Source organism: Staurois parvus, unplaced genomic scaffold, assembly GCF_062004578.1.
Source record: "Staurois parvus isolate SC_StPar_1 unplaced genomic scaffold, SC_StPar_1.0 ptg000080l, whole genome shotgun sequence".
Lineage (NCBI taxonomy): Eukaryota > Metazoa > Chordata > Amphibia > Anura > Ranidae > Staurois > Staurois parvus.
This window is the reverse complement of record NW_028317876.1, coordinates 9077319-9095009: the sequence shown is the minus strand read 5'-3', so window position 1 is coordinate 9095009 and position 17691 is coordinate 9077319. Positions and strand designations below refer to the sequence as shown.

Here is a 17691-nt window from a genome sequence, read left to right as displayed (position 1 = left end):
ATTAGAATTGATAGGAACATTATACTTAAAAACCAAAGTTGAATATATTGCAGCTCACCAGCCCTAAAATGTGTTGGTAGTTGTTTTCAGCCTTTTTTTCTTTATTTTCACCTGGAGATCCTACTAGTAACACATTTAATATCCGATCTTCACTTTAAGTCCCAAAGCTCAGTGTATCTTCAGATGTGCCACTACCGAGACACAAAGGCCAGGCAGAGCTCTTTGGTACATCTGCGCATGCACCAGAATATGACTGGGGGGTGGGGCCAAAGCTAAAGGGGACTGAAAGCAGAATTGAAACCAATATATTATTTTAAAGTGGCCTTCAAGAGCGTTGCCCCGCTCACTCATTCCCCCCCTCCTTTCCTGACCTGCTCGGCAACGAGGCATGCCCCTCTGGACATGGGTCGCGCTCTTGTGAGCGCGGCCTTTGTCCGGAGGCATCCGCAAGCGTGGGAACTCCTCATGCCCGCGCTGTGGATGCCGGGATCGTGCGGTGTCAGCCTGACGCCGTGGTCCGGAACAACTCTGCAGGAGGTTCGCACCTCTCCGCAGAGAGGTGTGAACCTCTCTATCTTGTCCCCTCCAGCCTCGCCGGATAGGGATAAGATAGTGGCAGAGGTGAGAGGAGCCGCGCCTCACGTCCTGCGCGGCTCAGCTTTAAAGAACTGAGGAAGGACGAGAGACAGCAGGGGGTCATTCCAGATGTGGGCCAGCGGAGGGGGGAGAGCGCCAACTGTGACAGGCTTTATTTCTTTTATTTTAATGTGGTGGTCCCGCCAGTAAGCCTGTTGTTTTCCAACAGAACAAGCTGCCCTGCAGATGTAACAGTTAGAAGGCTGAGACAAACCATTTAACATTGACAGGGGTGCTAAAAATGATAAGCTTTAATTCATTTATAAAAACCTTTATCCCAAAACAAACAAAACTGTTACTTTAACTTCTTATAAAGTGTTACTTGGAGTTTGGCTTCAATTTGTTAGTGTATTTAAATATGATAGTGTATGTAATGCTAGACATATATGTATAGATTGTCATTATTTTTTTTTGTTTTTAGAACATTTGTTCATTTTTTTAACTGTTAATGGAATCAAATCAAACATTTTTTGACCACAGTGATGAGAAAATTCAAAGAAGCAGGATGGAAATTTTTCTCTCAAGCAAATTTTTGCACAGTGCATGTGGCTTTCATTTGGGAATTACATTCATTCTAAAATTTAACAAAAATTGTCCAGTCATCAAACGTATAAAGAATGTTTGTACAAATATTCTTGTCCAAAAATCTACTAGTGTATGGCCAGTATAATCCCCCCCAACTAACAATGTGTCGTCCAAAGGTGTCTCTGTTGCTCCTTCATCCACAGCGTAGGCACTTTATGTATATGGATCAAAATTTGACCGGTTCATCAGGGACCTGCCAAATTTTGGTTCATGTATGTGATCGTGCAGAAGTTGATCTACTGATTGACTTCTGTACCACCACTCTATCGGATTTTCCCTGTTTGATCAACGCTGCAGGCTATGATCAGTTAATTCTGACGGCAGGGAAGCTTCCCCACTGTCAGAATACAATAGCTCAGTGGCAGAGGATGTGCATTCGATATGGCTGGGGAAATTGGGTCAGTTTTTTTTTTATTGGCTCGCTGGTTAAAAGACTGCTCCATCCATGGGCTGCCTTGGGGCTGGTTCCCACCTAAAAGCAGTGTAGAAAAAGGAGCATTCCTTGTGCATTTCCTGCACCTCAGGTGAACGTCCTGCCTTTGCGACCTGTCAATTTTTAGGGCCAATTATTATTATTATTATTATAATACAGTATTTATATAGCGCCAAAGGGTATGCTCAGCGCTGTACAGTAGCACACTATATGCGTTTCATTTTTTTTTCTGCATCCAAAATGCATACAAAGTAAGTTATATTGTTGTCAATGTCATAGTTCACATCAGTGCTTGCAGTTCCAGTGCGTTCCGGTTGCAGAAAAAAAAAGTAGAACATGCTGTATTTTTTTCTGCACAGAACTGTACTGGAATGCGGTAAAACCCACCAAAAACGCACTGGAATGCACATGTTCCTATTTAAATTGAAGAAAAAGAGGGGAAAAAATCTACTGAAATGCATAAAAAATGCACTGGAATGCATCAACAACACACCAGAACGCATCAAAAATGCGTAACAAATGTGCATGTGGAAACGCATCCAGAATGCATCTGGACTGCATTTCTATATTGGGAACTGGCCCTTAAAGTGGTTCTAAAGGCAGAAGGTTTTCTAACTATGCATTCTCTGCATTAAGGTAAAAAACACTAGCACTAGCTTATTTTTAAGCTCCTAGCAGCTACTTATAATTGTTTTTTTTCCTTGCCCCTAGAAGCAAATAGTGTTATTCCATGTGTCCATGCATAATATTGTATGTTAGAAGCTTTTTTCAAGTTTCTAGGAGCATAAAAAAAATATTTTCTTTTTTGTTTTTGGGAGCGATCTGCCAGCAGAAAAAAAAATGCTGAAAGCTCCTAAGTACTGCTAACCGCTGCTAAGAGCCGATTTCTAGCCTTTTTTTTTCTTAGTGGTGGCCGCTGGCAGGGCCGAGCTGCACTCTGTGTGTCTATGGACACACACAACCTGGCCTGGGGGACACCAGAAGAGGAGTATCTGGGCTTCTCTTTGCAAAACCATTGCACAGAGCAGGTAAGTATAATATGTTTGCTATTTTTAAAAAATAAAATTATTGCCTTTAGAATCACTTTAAGGTAAAAAAGCTTTCTGTGTGCAGCTCCCTCTAGCCCCACCCCCCAACCCTTATACTTACCTGATCTCACTCCAGCGGTGTGCACAAGAGCAGTAGCTCTATTAGCTCTCTCCCTCCTCATAGGCTCAGGGACAGCAGTGGGAGCCATTGGCTACCACTGCTGTCATTCAGACAGTAAGATGGGGGGACCGAGCTGCACTCTGTGTGTCACGAGCAGGGCCACAGATAGAAATTATGGGGCCCCGTACAGCCTACCTCAGGGAGCCCCCAAACCCACACCTGACCCCATCCTCAGTATAGGGGGACCAGTTGGGGGTGGTATATATGCGCAGTCAGGGGCGGACTGACCATTTGGAAACTAGGGCACTGCCCGTGGGCCCGGGGTCATGAGATGCCCCTGGTACCTTTTTCATAGGCTTTTTTGAGTTTCGGCAAGGACACAGGGGCCCCATGATCCCCTATTGCCCGGGGGCCCCATGAGTTGTCAGTCTGCCCCTGAGCTGCACATTTTTACCATACCCCCAAACACCAGTGTAAATGAGGCCTAAGGCCCCTTTCACACAATTGGTCTGCTTGGGTACACCTGTCAGTTTTTCAGGCAGACCCAATTGGACCCTCCATCCACCTCTATGGAGCATAGTGTGAAAACGCACTTGTGTCTGTTTATACCCACCTACCTCCAATACAATCCGATCCCCTAAAAAACAGAAGGGGATCTGTCCTTCTCCATCTAAGCGGATCAGAGGGCAGTCAGGTTTAAACAGACAGTGGAGTCCATTTACACCCAGCAGCCATAGAGCAGAGGAGCCTTGGTCCGAGTCCACTCTGCATAAACTGAATGGACATGGACATGTTATCCGCCCGCTCTGCTCAGCAGGGAATCAGCAGACAGATCAGTGAGCCTAAAGCCCTGTACACATGATGAGAATAATGGACGAATGATAATCCATTTTTTTTCTAATCTCATATTGAAAATTAAGAGGTTAATAAAGTTACGAAAATTCTCGTACGAAAGAATACAACTTTGGAAGTGATGCAATGTATTGTATTGTATCGTAATGAATTCTTTCATTTCTAAACATACATGGACTTGGCCTTCCGATTTTTTCAGACAAATACTGTACTGATTAAATGAAAATAATACGTTTTAGTATTGTACAAGAAAAATTTCCGCGTTTTTGCATGAATTGTTCAGATTATCGTACAATCCCTTCAAAAGTGGTTTGTTTCATCTGATTTTCTGATTGTGTTTACTAGGCATAGGGATGCATTTCACTGTCCATCAATTGTTATCATCATATGATAATCATTGATAATCACAGGATAACCACTTGAGCTCTGGAAGATTTTTCCCCCTTCATGACCAGAGCATTTTTTGCTCTTCAGCACTGTGCTACTTTAACTGGTAACTTCATGCTCATCCAACACTGTACCTAAATAAAATTTATATAATTTTTTCACGCAATTAGATCTTTTGTTTGGTGGTATTTAATTACCACTGGGTTTTTTATTTTTTATTAAATGAAAAAAGGAAAATTATGAAAAAAAATCAATATTTTTTACTTTCTCTTATAAAACATATCCAATACAAAAATCTAATTTCTTCATAAATGTATGCGATAATATATTCTGTTAAATGTTTTTGGTAAAAAAGATCCCAATAAGTGTATATTGATTGGTTTATGTTATAGCGTCTACAAACGATGGTATATATATACACACACTGGAATTTTTTTATTTTTTTTTTATATGCTAGTAAAGGCGGTGATCAGCAACTTATAGTGGGGCTGTGATAGTGCAGTGGACAATCTGACACTGAGTGGGAACTGACTAAATGACACTGACATCTCCAGTGACACTAATACAGTGCATCAGTGATAATATTATACACTGTCACTGTACTAATGGCACTGGCTGGTTAGCATTTAGGCTCGTTATACCCCCTTATTGGGGGAACAATATTATGTGCTCACAGTGTGTATGAACATGTATTATATGAAGCTTGAGGCGGCTGGCTGGGCCCCCCTGTTAACTGATGGGGCCCCCTACAAGAGGCCACGTGGTACCCCCTTATTGGGGGAACAACATTATGTGCTCACAGTATGTATGAACATGTACTATATGAAGCTTGAGGCTGCTGGCTGGGTCCCCCCCCCATTAAGTGATGGGCCTGTGACCCCAACAGGAGGCTTGGTGGTACCCCCTTATTGGAGAAACATTATGTGCTCACAGTATGTATGAACATGTACTACATGAAGTTTGAGGCTGCCAGCTGGCTGGGCCCCGTTAAGTGATGGGGCCCGGTGGCACCACTTTATTGGGGGAACAACATTATGTGCTTGCAGTATGTATGAACATGTACTACATGAAGCTTAAGGGCTGCTGACTCGCTGGGCCCCCATTACCTGATGGGTCAGGGCACCCTACAAGAGGTGCGGTGGTACCCCCTTATTGGGAGCACAACATTATGAACTCATAGTATGTAGGAACATGTACTATATGAAGCTTGAGGTTGCTTGCTGGCTGGGCCCCTCCATTAAGTGATAGTGCCCGGTGGTACCCTCTTATTCAGAGAACAACATTACGTACTCACAGTATGTATGAACATGTACTATATGAAGCTTGAGACTGCTGGCTGGCTGCCCCCCCCATTAAGTGATGGGCCTGGGACCCCTACAGAAGGCTTGGTGGTACCCCCTTATTGGAGGAACATTATGTGCTCACAGTATGTATGAACATGTACTACATGAAGTTTGAGGCTGTTAGCTGGCTGGGCCCCGTTAAGTGATGGGGCCCGGTGGCACCCCTTTATTGGGGGAACAACATTATGTGCTTGCAGTATGTATGAACATGTACTACATGAAGCTTAAGGGCTGCTGACTCGCTGGGCCCCCATTACCTGATGGGTCAGGGCACCCTACAAGAGGTGCGGTGGTACCCCCTTATTGGGAGCACAACATTATGAACTCATAGTATGTAGGAACATGTACTATATGAAGCTTGAGGTTGCTTGCTGGCTGGGCCCCTCCATTAAGTGATAGTGCCCGGTGGTACCCTCTTATTCAGAGAACAACATTACGTACTCACAGTATGTATGAACATGTACTATATGAAGCTTGAGACTGCTGGCTGGCTGCCCCCCCCATTAAGTGATGGGCCTGGGACCCCTACAGAAGGCTTGGTGGTACCCCCTTATTGGAGGAACATTATGTGCTCACAGTAAGTATGAACATGTACTAAATGAAGTTTGAGGCTGTCAGTTGGCTGGGCCCCGTTAAGTGATGTAGCCATATGGTACCCCCTTATTGGGGGAACAACATTATGTGCTCACAGTATGTATGAACATGTACTATATGAAGCTTGAGGCTGCTGGCTGGGTCCCCCCCCCATTAAGTGATGGGCCTGTGACCCCAACAGGAGGCTTGGTGGTACCCCCTTATTGGAGAAACATTATGTGCTCACAGTATGTATGAACATGTACTACATGAAGTTTGAGGCTGCCAGCTGGCTGGGCCCCGTTAAGTGATGGGGCCCGGTGGCACCCCTTTATTGGGGGAACAACATTATGTGCTTGCAGTATGTATGAACATGTACTACATGAAGCTTAAGGGCTGCTGACTCGCTGGGCCCCCATTACCTGATGGGTCAGGGCACCCTACAAGAGGTGCGGTGGTACCCCCTTATTGGGAGCACAACATTATGAACTCATAGTATGTAGGAACATGTACTATATGAAGCTTGAGGTTGCTTGCTGGCTGGGCCCCTCCATTAAGTGATAGTGCCCGGTGGTACCCTCTTATTCAGAGAACAACATTACGTACTCACAGTATGTATGAACATGTACTATATGAAGCTTGAGACTGCTGGCTGGCTGCCCCCCCCATTAAGTGATGGGCCTGGGACCCCTACAGAAGGCTTGGTGGTACCCCCTTATTGGAGGAACATTATGTGCTCACAGTGTGTATGAACATGTACTACATGAAGTTTGAGGCTGTTAGCTGGCTGGGCCCCGTTAAGTGATGGGGCCCGGTGGCACCCCTTTATTGGGGGAACAACATTATGTGCTTGCAGTATGTATGAACATGTACTACATGAAGCTTAAGGGCTGCTGACTCGCTGGGCCCCCATTACCTGATGGGTCAGGGCACCCTACAAGAGGTGCGGTGGTACCCCCTTATTGGGAGCACAACATTATGAACTCATAGTATGTAGGAACATGTACTATATGAAGCTTGAGGTTGCTTGCTGGCTGGGCCCCTCCATTAAGTGATAGTGCCCGGTGGTACCCTCTTATTCAGAGAACAACATTACGTACTCACAGTATGTATGAACATGTACTATATGAAGCTGGAGACTGCTGGCTGGCTGCCCCCCCCATTAAGTGATGGGCCTGGGACCCCTACAGAAGGCTTGGTGGTACCCCCTTATTGGAGGAACATTATGTGCTCACAGTAAGTATGAACATGTACTAAATGAAGTTTGAGGCTGTCAGTTGGCTGGGCCCCGTTAAGTGATGTAGCCATATGGTACCCCCTTATTGGGGGAACAACATTATGTGCTCACAGTATGTATGATCATGTACTATATGAAGCTTGAGGCTGCTGGCTGGCTGGGCCCCCCCCATTAAGTGATGGCGCCCGGTGGTACCCTCTCATTCGGAGAACAACATTACATACTCACAGTATGTATGAACATGTACTATATGAAGCTTGAGGCTGCTGGCTGCCCCCCCCCATTAAGTGATACGCCTAGGACCCCTACAGAAGGCTCGGTGGTACCCCTTATTGGAGGAACATTATGTGCTCACAGTATGTATGAACATGTACTAAATTAAGTTTGAGGCTGTTAGTTGGCTGGGCCCCATTAAGTGATGGAGCCCTATGGTACCCCCTTATTGGGGGAACATTATGTGCTCACAGTATGTATGATCATGTACTATATGAAGCTTGAGGCTGCTGGCTGGCTGGGCCCCCCCATTAAGTGATGGCGCCCAGTGGTACCCTCTCATTCGGAGAACATTACGTACTCACAGTATGTATGAACATGTACTATATGAAGCTTGATGCTGCTGGCTGCCCCCCCATTAAGTGATGGGGCCCGGTGATACCCCTTTATTGGGGGAACAACATTTTGTACTCACAGTATGTATGAACATGTACTATATGAAGCTTGAGGCTGCCGGCTGGCTGCCCCTCCCCCCCCATTAAGTGATGGGCCTGGGGCCCCTACAGAAGGCTCGGTGGTACCCCCTTATTGGAGAAACGTTATGTGCTAACAGTATGTATGAACATGTATTACATGAAGTTTGAGGCTGTCAGTTAGCTAGGCCCCCTGTTAAGTGATGAAGCCCTATGGTACCCCCTTATTGGGGGAACAACATTATGTGCTCACAGTATGTATGATCATGTACTATATGAAGCTTGAGGCTGCTGGCTGCCTGCCCCCTCCCCATTAAGTGATGGGCCTGGGACCCCTACAGTAGGCTCGGTGGTACCCCCTTATTGGAGGAACATTATGTGCTCACAGTATGTATGATCATGTACTATATGAAGCTTGAGGCTGCTGGCTGCCTGCCCCCTCCCCATTAAGTGATGGGCCTGGGATCCCTACAGTAGGCTCGGTGGTACCCCCTTATTGGGGGAACAACATTATGTGCTCACAGTATGTATGAACATGTACTACATGATGTTTGAGGCTGCTGGCTGGCTGGGCCCCCCTGTTAAGAGACAGGGCCCGGAGGTACCCCTTGCAGGAGGCCTGGTGGTAACCCCTATTGGTCATGAGCCCACACGAGTGCCCCTGTAGCAAGTGGCTTGCTATGAGGGTACTCAGCAGGGGGAGGAGCCAGGAGCGTTGGGGGGGGACCCCAGAAGAAGAGGATTGGGGCTGTGCAAAACCACCACAAAGCAAGTAAGTAAAATAAGTTTATTTAGAAAAATACAAACAAAAACTTTTAGAATTAAAATGGCCCCGAAACGCACAGACGCAGCACCAAATCGCTTGTTACCATAGTAGCGTGTGACTTGGCGCAGTGCGTTCTGAAAAAGGAGTAGTTGTCCTGGTTTTTCCGCAGTCGTGCGTTATGCGGCCCGTTCAAATGAACAGGATGAGGAAATGGAGGGCGCAGGAATGTGCGCGTTCGGGGGGATAACTGCCACTAATACAGGAGGTGTGTTACCGGCCAGATCATCAGGTGAAAACAACTAAACAAAAAGGAAAAGAAAATGAATGCAGCCAGCACATGTAGTGAGCGGTAGGTTTTATGTGTGGAGTCGGGCTTTAGTTCGGGGTGAAGTTCGGCTCTCCTCAGGGTCCCTTCCCTTCGCTCCTCCTATGAAGTGTCTCAGTAACGCTGAGCCTGCGGCCGGGTGTCGGAGGGAATGTCAGCGAGTGGTCGGGCCGGGCGGGCGGTGGCAGCGGTGCGGCACACACGGGGTTAAGGCTGAGGAATGTCGGAGTGTGGAATGTGCATGCAGATGAGACGGATGCTAATCTCATGCTAATGAGTGTGTGGCTGGGAACAGGCCGAGGTTATTGGCTTCCCCGGATCCTAATCCACACGGCTGCCCGTGTCTGCCAGCCCCGACTCCCCGGACTCCTTCCCCCTCATGCGGCAGGACGAGGCTCGGCCCCGCACCATGCCGGCTCTGCGGGCGGAGGAGGCTCACTAAACCCGCCGGCCGCTTTCTGGACTTATGGAGGAGTTGGCCGGGGCTGAACATGCCTAGGAAAGGGAATGGCCAGCTACCTTTACCGGACGGCTGGGAAGAGGCCAGAGACTACGACGGAAAGGTGTTTTATATCGACCACAACACCCGGCAGACCAGCTGGATCGACCCCCGGGACAGGTACGGGGACACGAGAGGGTGCGGGGGGAGGGTAATGGTACGAGCAGCTGGTGGAGAGTTGTACGGTATGTTGTATCAGGAGGGGGGGGGAAGAAAGCCAGGCGAGGGGGGGGATGGAGCAGTCACTTTGGGTAATGAAAGGGGGAGGAGCCTGCTCAGGAATTTTGGGCTGTGTGAGAAAAAAAAAAAGGAAAAATGTGGTGAGGCAACATAGAGCCGCCTGGAGCCCGGGGCGGGGAGGGGGTGCCGCTCTTTTCCCACACTCCCTAAACTCTTGTGTTGCCCTTCACCTCTCCAGCACAGCCCCAGACCCCGTCCAGCACAGCCCCTGACCCAGACCCCGTCCAGCACAGCCCCTGACCCAGACCTCGTCCAGCACAATGTGCTTCCTTTATTTGTCAGGAGAACCTGGCCGCTCTTCCTACTGTTTGCTTTGTTGTCTCCTCCATACTCATGCAGCCACATGCACACGTTAAGGCTACCTTCACATTTTGGTGGGTCAGGAACGTTCTGGAAATCGCACGCATTTCCAACCCACAGGCAGGCACGCTGCTGTTCAGACGCACAGGCTTGTCTTTAAGCCCTCGTTGACGCCAATGCGATTTGTCCGTTCATGGCAAGTCGCACTCTATTTTCAGCAGTGGAACTGTTCAAATCGTTGTAACTCAAGTTGCGGTGACTTTGAAAAAGCTTCCTGCACTACATTTCTGTGGTTTCATAAGCCGCAATGAAATCGCACTGATCGGGGGCCGCACTGGTGTGAAACTGTCAGCATGTAAAGTGGCAGCGGTGTAAACCAGGTCTCATTCCTAAGGCTAGGTTCACATATAGCACACGTTCCAACCCGCAGGTAAATCGCACTGCAGTTGCATGGAGGTGCCATTGATTCCTAATGGCACCCCCACTCATCGGAAAATGCGGCACGTTTGTGCATGCAAAATCACATGGCGCCGCAGCAACGTGGTTTTGTGCAGCTGGTTTTTTTTTTTTTTTAAAAATGGTCAAGGTTGTGTTTGTGGTTTTTTTTTTTTTTTTTTTTTTTTTCCCTGCAATTCTCGCAGGTAGGTGTCTTCACAAACGTGACCACAGATGTGAACCTGGACATATGGCACCCTCAGTCACCAGCAAACACTGTGCGTCTTCCCACGTGTCTGACATGAATGAACCGCCTTCATGCAGGTGGCGATAATGTGAACCTACCTAAGGGCCTGCCCACACAAACACATAGACAAGGATGGATGCGTTCCCTGTCATTTATTTATTTCAGGTACTTGTATAGCGCTGTCATTTTACACAGCGCTTTACATATATATTGAACATTCACATCAGTCCCTAACCCTCAAGGGGTGTACAATCTAAGGTCCCTAACTTACATACATACATACATACACACACATACTAGGGCCAATTTAGACAGGATCCAATTAACCTACCAGCATGTCTTTTGAGTGTGGGAGGACACCGGAGTACCTGGAGGAAACCCACGCAGGCACAGGGAGAACATGCAAACTCCAGGCAGGTGGTGCCGTGGCTGGGATTCAAACCAACGATCCTAGTACGGCCAGGCGGAAGTGCTAACCATTTAGTCACTGTGCTGCAGTTTGCACCATGCTGCGTCCAATAGAACGAAGGACCCACTCCCGCTATGTGCCATGACTGGCATTGTTCTGCACATGATCAGTGTCAGGGCCGATTCACAGCAGAACCTGCACATTCTCATACAATCCCAGTGAATGGGCTGCAAAATGCACTGGGATGCAGAAAATGTAGTGCAAGCACTACTTCTTTAGAACATACCACACCGAACCACATGGTACTGGGGCACCATGCAACTTGGTGGCTGTGATTGCACTGAGTTTGAGTTGCCATTAATAATAATAATAATTATTATTATACAGGATTTATATAGCGCCAACAGATTGCTCAGCGCTTTACAAAATGAAGGTAGACATTACAGTTACAATACAGTTTGGTACAAGAGGAAACAGGACCCTGCTTGTTAGAGCTTACAATCTAGGAGGAGGGGTTGAGTGATACAAAAGGTAATAGTTGTGGGGGGGATGAGCCGATGGAGGAAATAAATGGCAGTTTATTAGGTAGAATTGATTAGCACCCACAAAGGCCATGCAGAAAACATGCTTGGAACATGCCTTTCCTGCACTGGATTTTGGGGCTTGTAGAAAATGGTTGTTTTCTATGTGACCCATTCATATCACATACTGCTGGTGTGAGGTGTACAACAATGCAGGCATGCTGAGCAGCACGAGTCGCCACAATGCAACACAACTCACTGCAGTGCACAGACTTGAATGGAGTTTAACTAGCTGCCAACCGCAGATAGCCGAATGACGACTACACTGCGGCCGGCCAGTTTTGAGAGGGCGTCATATGACGTCCTCCCAGAACGTGCGCCCACCCAGCGATCTCTGTGAGTGCTGTGTCCTACGGACACAGCTGACCACGTGATGATGTAAAAGGCCAATCACAGCGGCCTTTTACCACGTGATCAGCCGTGCCCAATGACACACTGATCACGGAAATGCAACTGCCGGTTCTCGGCTGCACTTTCCTCATGCTGTCAGAGCAGGGATAGACACCGATCATCAGGGCACTGATGATCAGTGCCACCCAGCAGTGCAGCCCAGCAGTGCCGCCAGTCAGTGCCCAGCAGTGGTGCCTGTCAGTGCTGCCTATCAGTGCTCTTCAGTGCTTCCTATCAGTGCTCATCAGTGCTGCCTATCAGTTCAACCTCTTCAACGCACATCAGTGAAGGAGAAAAATTACCTATTTGCAAAATTTTATAATAGAAACAAAGAAACTTTTTTTATTTTTTAAAGTTTTTTGCTCTTTTTTTATTTATAGTGCAAATAGTAAAACACCCAGTAGAAAGTAAATACCACTAAAAGAAAGCTTTATTTATGAGGAAAAAAAATTATAAAAATTTCATATGGGTACAATGTTGCATGATCGCGCAATTTTCATTCAAATTGCGACAGTGCTGTAAGCTGAAAATTGGCCTGGTAAGGAAGGGGGTATAAGTGCCCAGTAGGCAAATGGGTAATCTTTTTCATTCTCAGGGCTTGTTTGCATTTGCAGCAGCCCTTGCCATCCTTCGAAAAAGTGATCCGCAGTGGATCACTTTTCAGAGAGCAGCTGAGAGGCTGTTGGATTACAATATGTTGCCTCCTCTCTGTACTTAAACGCTTGATAGCCCACACCACTGTATTGCATGTGGCTGGAGGGTGGTTGCAGTGCTGCCCCATTCACTTGAATGGGTCGTGTTTTGCAGCAGTACTGCCTGCTGAATGTAACCGGGATATAATTTTTGATGTGGCCACAAAACATCAGAGCCACAGCAAGTGTACAACCCTCTCCAGCTGCTGTGTTGGGTCTAGGGCAGGGGTAGGCAACCTGCAGCTCTCTAGCTGTTGTGGAACTACATTTCCCATGAGGCATTGCAACATTACAAAACTGACAGTTACAGCTATGAGGCATGATGGAACTTGTAGTCCTGCAATAGCTGGAGAGCCGCAGGTTGCCTACCCCTGGTCTAGGGGCAGTAAAACTATGGCTCAGCCTAAATTTTTACTGCTTCAAAGCCACAAGTGTGAATGAGCCTTCAATAAAGTAAAAAAAATGTAAACAGTGCAATGTGCTAAAACAGCAGAACCCACCCCCCACTGCCTCGCGAAATGGGCACAGCAAAAAGTTGTTTTTTGTGAACAGTTGACCTCCTAAATTCGGTAGTATGAAGGAGCGAACATCAAAATGTGAAACATTGATATCGTTACCCAATTACATTTTTTAAGGGATTTCCCCAGCTTTCTAGCAACCAGTGAGCCCCGAGCTGTAACATTTACTGGGGGTATTACTGAATACATGATATCCCAGCAGCTGGAAGTTTGGGCAAACAGTCCATTTAGTCCATCACTTGTCAACCAGCTAGAGTTTGCGGCGAGTTCTGTGTCACTGAAGACTCGCACCCCATGCCAGTATGCACAGCATACTTGTGCATTATAAGAAGCTTGCCTCTGGGTGCGTCACCCAATCCGTCCCCACTGGTTCCATGTCCTCTTTCTTTTCTTCTTTCCTCACCCATTGGGTAGTCACTGATGATGTAACCCCCACGTTTTACACTGATGTTACATTATTTCATTACTCCATTTTGGGAAAGATTAAAGAGGGATAAAAAAGTTAGCAGGTAAGTAAGACTAAGTTTAGACACACAGAAGTTTCTACTGCTCTCTGAAAATCTATCTCCATTAGATTGCTTTTCAGAGGGGGGTAGAGGAGCAGCTTACAGGAATTCAGGAGAAGATCTTTACATCTCCTGAATATCTGTTTTGGTTGTTTTTTTGTTAATTTTCTTTTGCTTTTTTTTTTTTTTTTTTTTTTTTGCCAATGCCGATTTTCAGTGGGAACGTGTGGCCTGTGGTCACGCCTTGGTCCCATCGACTTCAGTGGGTGGATTTTACAGGAGGAAATGCCTGTCGATCTTGGCAAGTTAAGTTACATTTTCTTTGACCACAAAGCTTTGCATAGTTGGCTGTAGCATGTGTATGATCCCCTTTGGATGTATGTTATTTTTTACATGGCCAGTTGGGAGGTGGTAAATCCATGGCTCAAATGCCTGATTTTTACCACTTCTTCCTTGCCGCCTGTCAGAAACAAGTCCTAAGAGGTTGTTGTTTTTTTTTTGTTCCAGATAAATTCTTTACTACCAAAAATTAAGAATTGCTTTTTAAACTTTCTCTTTAAAAGTTGTATACGCAGTCTAAGTGATTGGGGTTATACATGTACTTTATTAATATTAATTCTGTTCTGTTGCTGCCATGTTGTGAACTTGTGTGCTGCCCAGATTAAATACAGCTTTTCCTATTGAAGGTCTAAGCCTTTAAAAAGTACTTTAGCTGCTTGGATATTGCTAGCCCCTGAGGCAGCCCAGGGATTAAGCGAATATTTTGTGTATGTCCATAGTAGTTACATACTAGCCCTCCAGCATTGTGTGCTATAAATGTCAGCTATGTGAAGTGACACTGCAAGTACAAATACCAGTGTCGCAGGATTCCTGCTTGCTCCATTGTTGCTTACGTTAACCATTGCTTGGGGTTTTTATCCAGGGAAAATGTTTTGTTTTTCCTTTTTGTTTTGTTTTAAAGAATAATGTTCAGCCGTTGACAGTTACCATTGTCATACTGCATAAAGTTTTGAATAGTAAACATTTGAAAAGTAGTCTTTCCCATGAAATTGTGGACAGAGATGACTGAATCCAAACATTTGTGCTTTTTGTTTTCTTTGCAGCAGTATATATATTTTCATGCACTGCGCATAATGTTCTCTTATTCACTATTTTGAGTGAAAAGTGGTAATCCTCTTGCTAGTTTTTTTTTTTTCTTGTTCATGGGATTCTATTTTCCATTATGTCACAAGGATGATTTACCACCTTCTTGTGTCCCTGTAATGTGATACATTGATATTTATCTTAGAATAAAAAACTGCATTGACATTTCTGATCTAAACCAGTAATACATTGAAAAGGAGAAGAAACACACTAAAACCAATCCGAAATTTTCCTTTAATGGATAAGTGCATGTCTCTCCCATACTTCCCTGTCTAATAGAAAACAAATCTGTGTAATAGAAAACTAAAGAGTACCTGTCCGAATCTTGGTTGTGTGGTTCTCAGAGTGGAAAAAGCCAACCTTCAGGCACTACCGTAAGAAAAAATATAATCAGGTGGATAGCCCTTATTGTGGTGCAATGATCAAAAAGAAATGTGCAAGACCTAGGATCCTACAACAAAAAGTAGGTAGGAGCATTGGAATAATGTGACTTCCACCTGTTGTAGTTGCAAATAAGCATACTCTAATGGTAAAGGCTACCTATAAACACTTGTGGAGACTGTCTCCATGTGGATGTAGAGATATTCGCTCTCACAGTTTGTGGAAGTCAAGTCCTAGGTCCTCTTAGGGCCATCAAGCTAAGGTAGGTAGGTGCAGGTGAAAACAAACCCGAAAAATGCCTGATGTTGCAGAGGCTTCTGTGAAAAGGTTGTGTGTTAGGATATGACAGAGTGTGAAGGAAGGAATGTCAAAACCAATGAAATCATGATGAAAAAACCTATTAGCTTGAATGGTGGAGACATACGTTTCTTCATTATACGTTCCTTCTGCCATGGGTGTATTAGGATATGGTAGACCATGAAGGAAGTAATGTCCAAAACTATTGCTATTGTGATTGAGAAATCTTTATTGATAATATCAATGACATGTTTGTGACAACTTGTCACTTCTTCACTCCTTTTCCATCACTTACTGGTGGAGACATTCCTTCGTTCACTTGCTGTTCAGAACGTTCCTGAACATCACTTATTGGTCAGGACATATTTCCTTCGCTTATTGATCATAACATTCCTTCCTTCCCTTATTGGTCAGCATATTTCTTCCTTCACTTATTTGTTGGGACATATTGCCTTCACTTTTTGGTCAAGAAATTCCTTCTTTTACTTTTTTTTTGGGACATTTATTGGTAACGATATATTTCCTTCACTTATTGATGGGGACATTCTATCCTTCACTTACTGTTCAGGACATTCCTGAACATCACTTATTATTCGGGACATTGGTTTGTTCCCTCGTTGGTCGGGACATTCCTTCCTTCTTTCCTTCCCTCGTTGGTTGGGACATTTCTCCCCTTCATTTATTGGCTTGGATATTCCTTTCTTCATGGTTTGTCAAATCCTAACACACTACTTCTCCATGGACACCTCTGTATCACCAGGTGTTTTTCAGGCTTCTTTCACCTACACCTACTAAAGACCTGTGATCTCCAGACCAGGGACGGACTGACCATTTGGAAACTTGGGCACTGTCTGAGGGCCCGGGGTCAGTAGGGGGCCCCATGAGATGCCCCTGGTACTTTTTTTTTTTTTTTTCTATAGGCTTTTTTGAGTTTGGGCAAGGACACGGGCCCCATGATCCCCTATTGCCCGGGGGCCCTATGAGTTGTCAGTCCGCTCCTGCTCCAGACCAACTTATGCATGGTTCTGTGTGCCCAATTTCAATTCAGTGTATAGTATCTGTGGTAGTTATTATTATCAATTATATGTAGCAAGCCAAAGATATTCCGTCTAGACCTGCCAGCACCAGGACCCATTTCCCCTTTGTTCAGCTTGGTAACTGCACCCTTTTCTGATGATACCTACACCAGAGAGAGAGTGAAAAATAATTTTTGCACAGGGACAGGTGTGTTTTATGTAGTTTTATTTATGTAAGAAGAAGAGAAACAATATTTTTCATTTTTATATTTTACAGGTGCACTGATTTTTCAACTGATCTAAGTGAAAACTAATCTCTGGTTGCTATAAGTTACTGCAATATATCACATCCTTTTCCAGCAGCATATAAACTGTAGAAATGCAAAAGAGGCTTTAGGTGTTATTTCATGGCTGGAACAGGATGGTTCAGCAAAAAGTCCCATGGTTTTGACTGATGTTTGTGCTGCTTGCTGAATACTTGGAGTGCAGCTGGAATTGTGTAATTTAACAAGGATATCAGGTTAAAAGACTTCAACTGAATACTGTGACAGTTCTTGATGTACTGGGATGTGTTTGTGTCCAAAGTCTTAGTCACAATCTCATGCAGCATAACTAAGCCATGACAATACTGATTCTTGGTATACCTCCACATACTGTACAGTAAATTGTAGGTGTGTATGTCATGGTGAAGAAAACAAGTACAAGTCGTTAAGTTGTATTGGAGAAAGTTCTTTCAGTAGTGAATGCAGTTTATAACTTTACTAATAAAATGTAATGAAAGAGAATGCTATTCTGTAGTGACTGGCTGTCAGTTTTCAGTCTAGAGGACTTTCTTACAAATATCGGCACTATAACTGCTTTTCGTCTTGCCCCACTGTTAGAGTTCTGATGTTTAAAAAAAAATGTTAAGTAGACAGGTAAAACAGAAAAATACACCACTTGATACAGAACTTTGTTGGCCTAAGTGGTCTTTTGATGGCCAGCAACACAACAGATCAGTGCATCATTTGTGAAAATCAGACCTTTTATAGACTGGTAAAAATCCCTTCTTGTTCACACTTACAC

The 17691-nt window shown here is 45.1% G+C and overlaps 1 protein-coding gene across 1 annotated transcript in view; it reads left to right on the top strand.

Moving 5' to 3' along the window:
- The first annotated feature begins 9128 nt into the window (after window positions 1-9128).
- WWC2 (WW and C2 domain containing 2) overlaps window positions 9129-17691 on the top strand; it is a 244050-nt gene continuing 235487 nt past the window's right edge. The window contains exon 1 of the mRNA XM_089669642.1: window positions 9129-9591. Within this exon, the coding sequence (XP_089525768.1) occupies window positions 9464-9591 (128 nt within the window). The 5' untranslated portion in view covers window positions 9129-9463. The remainder of the gene's footprint in view (window positions 9592-17691) is intronic.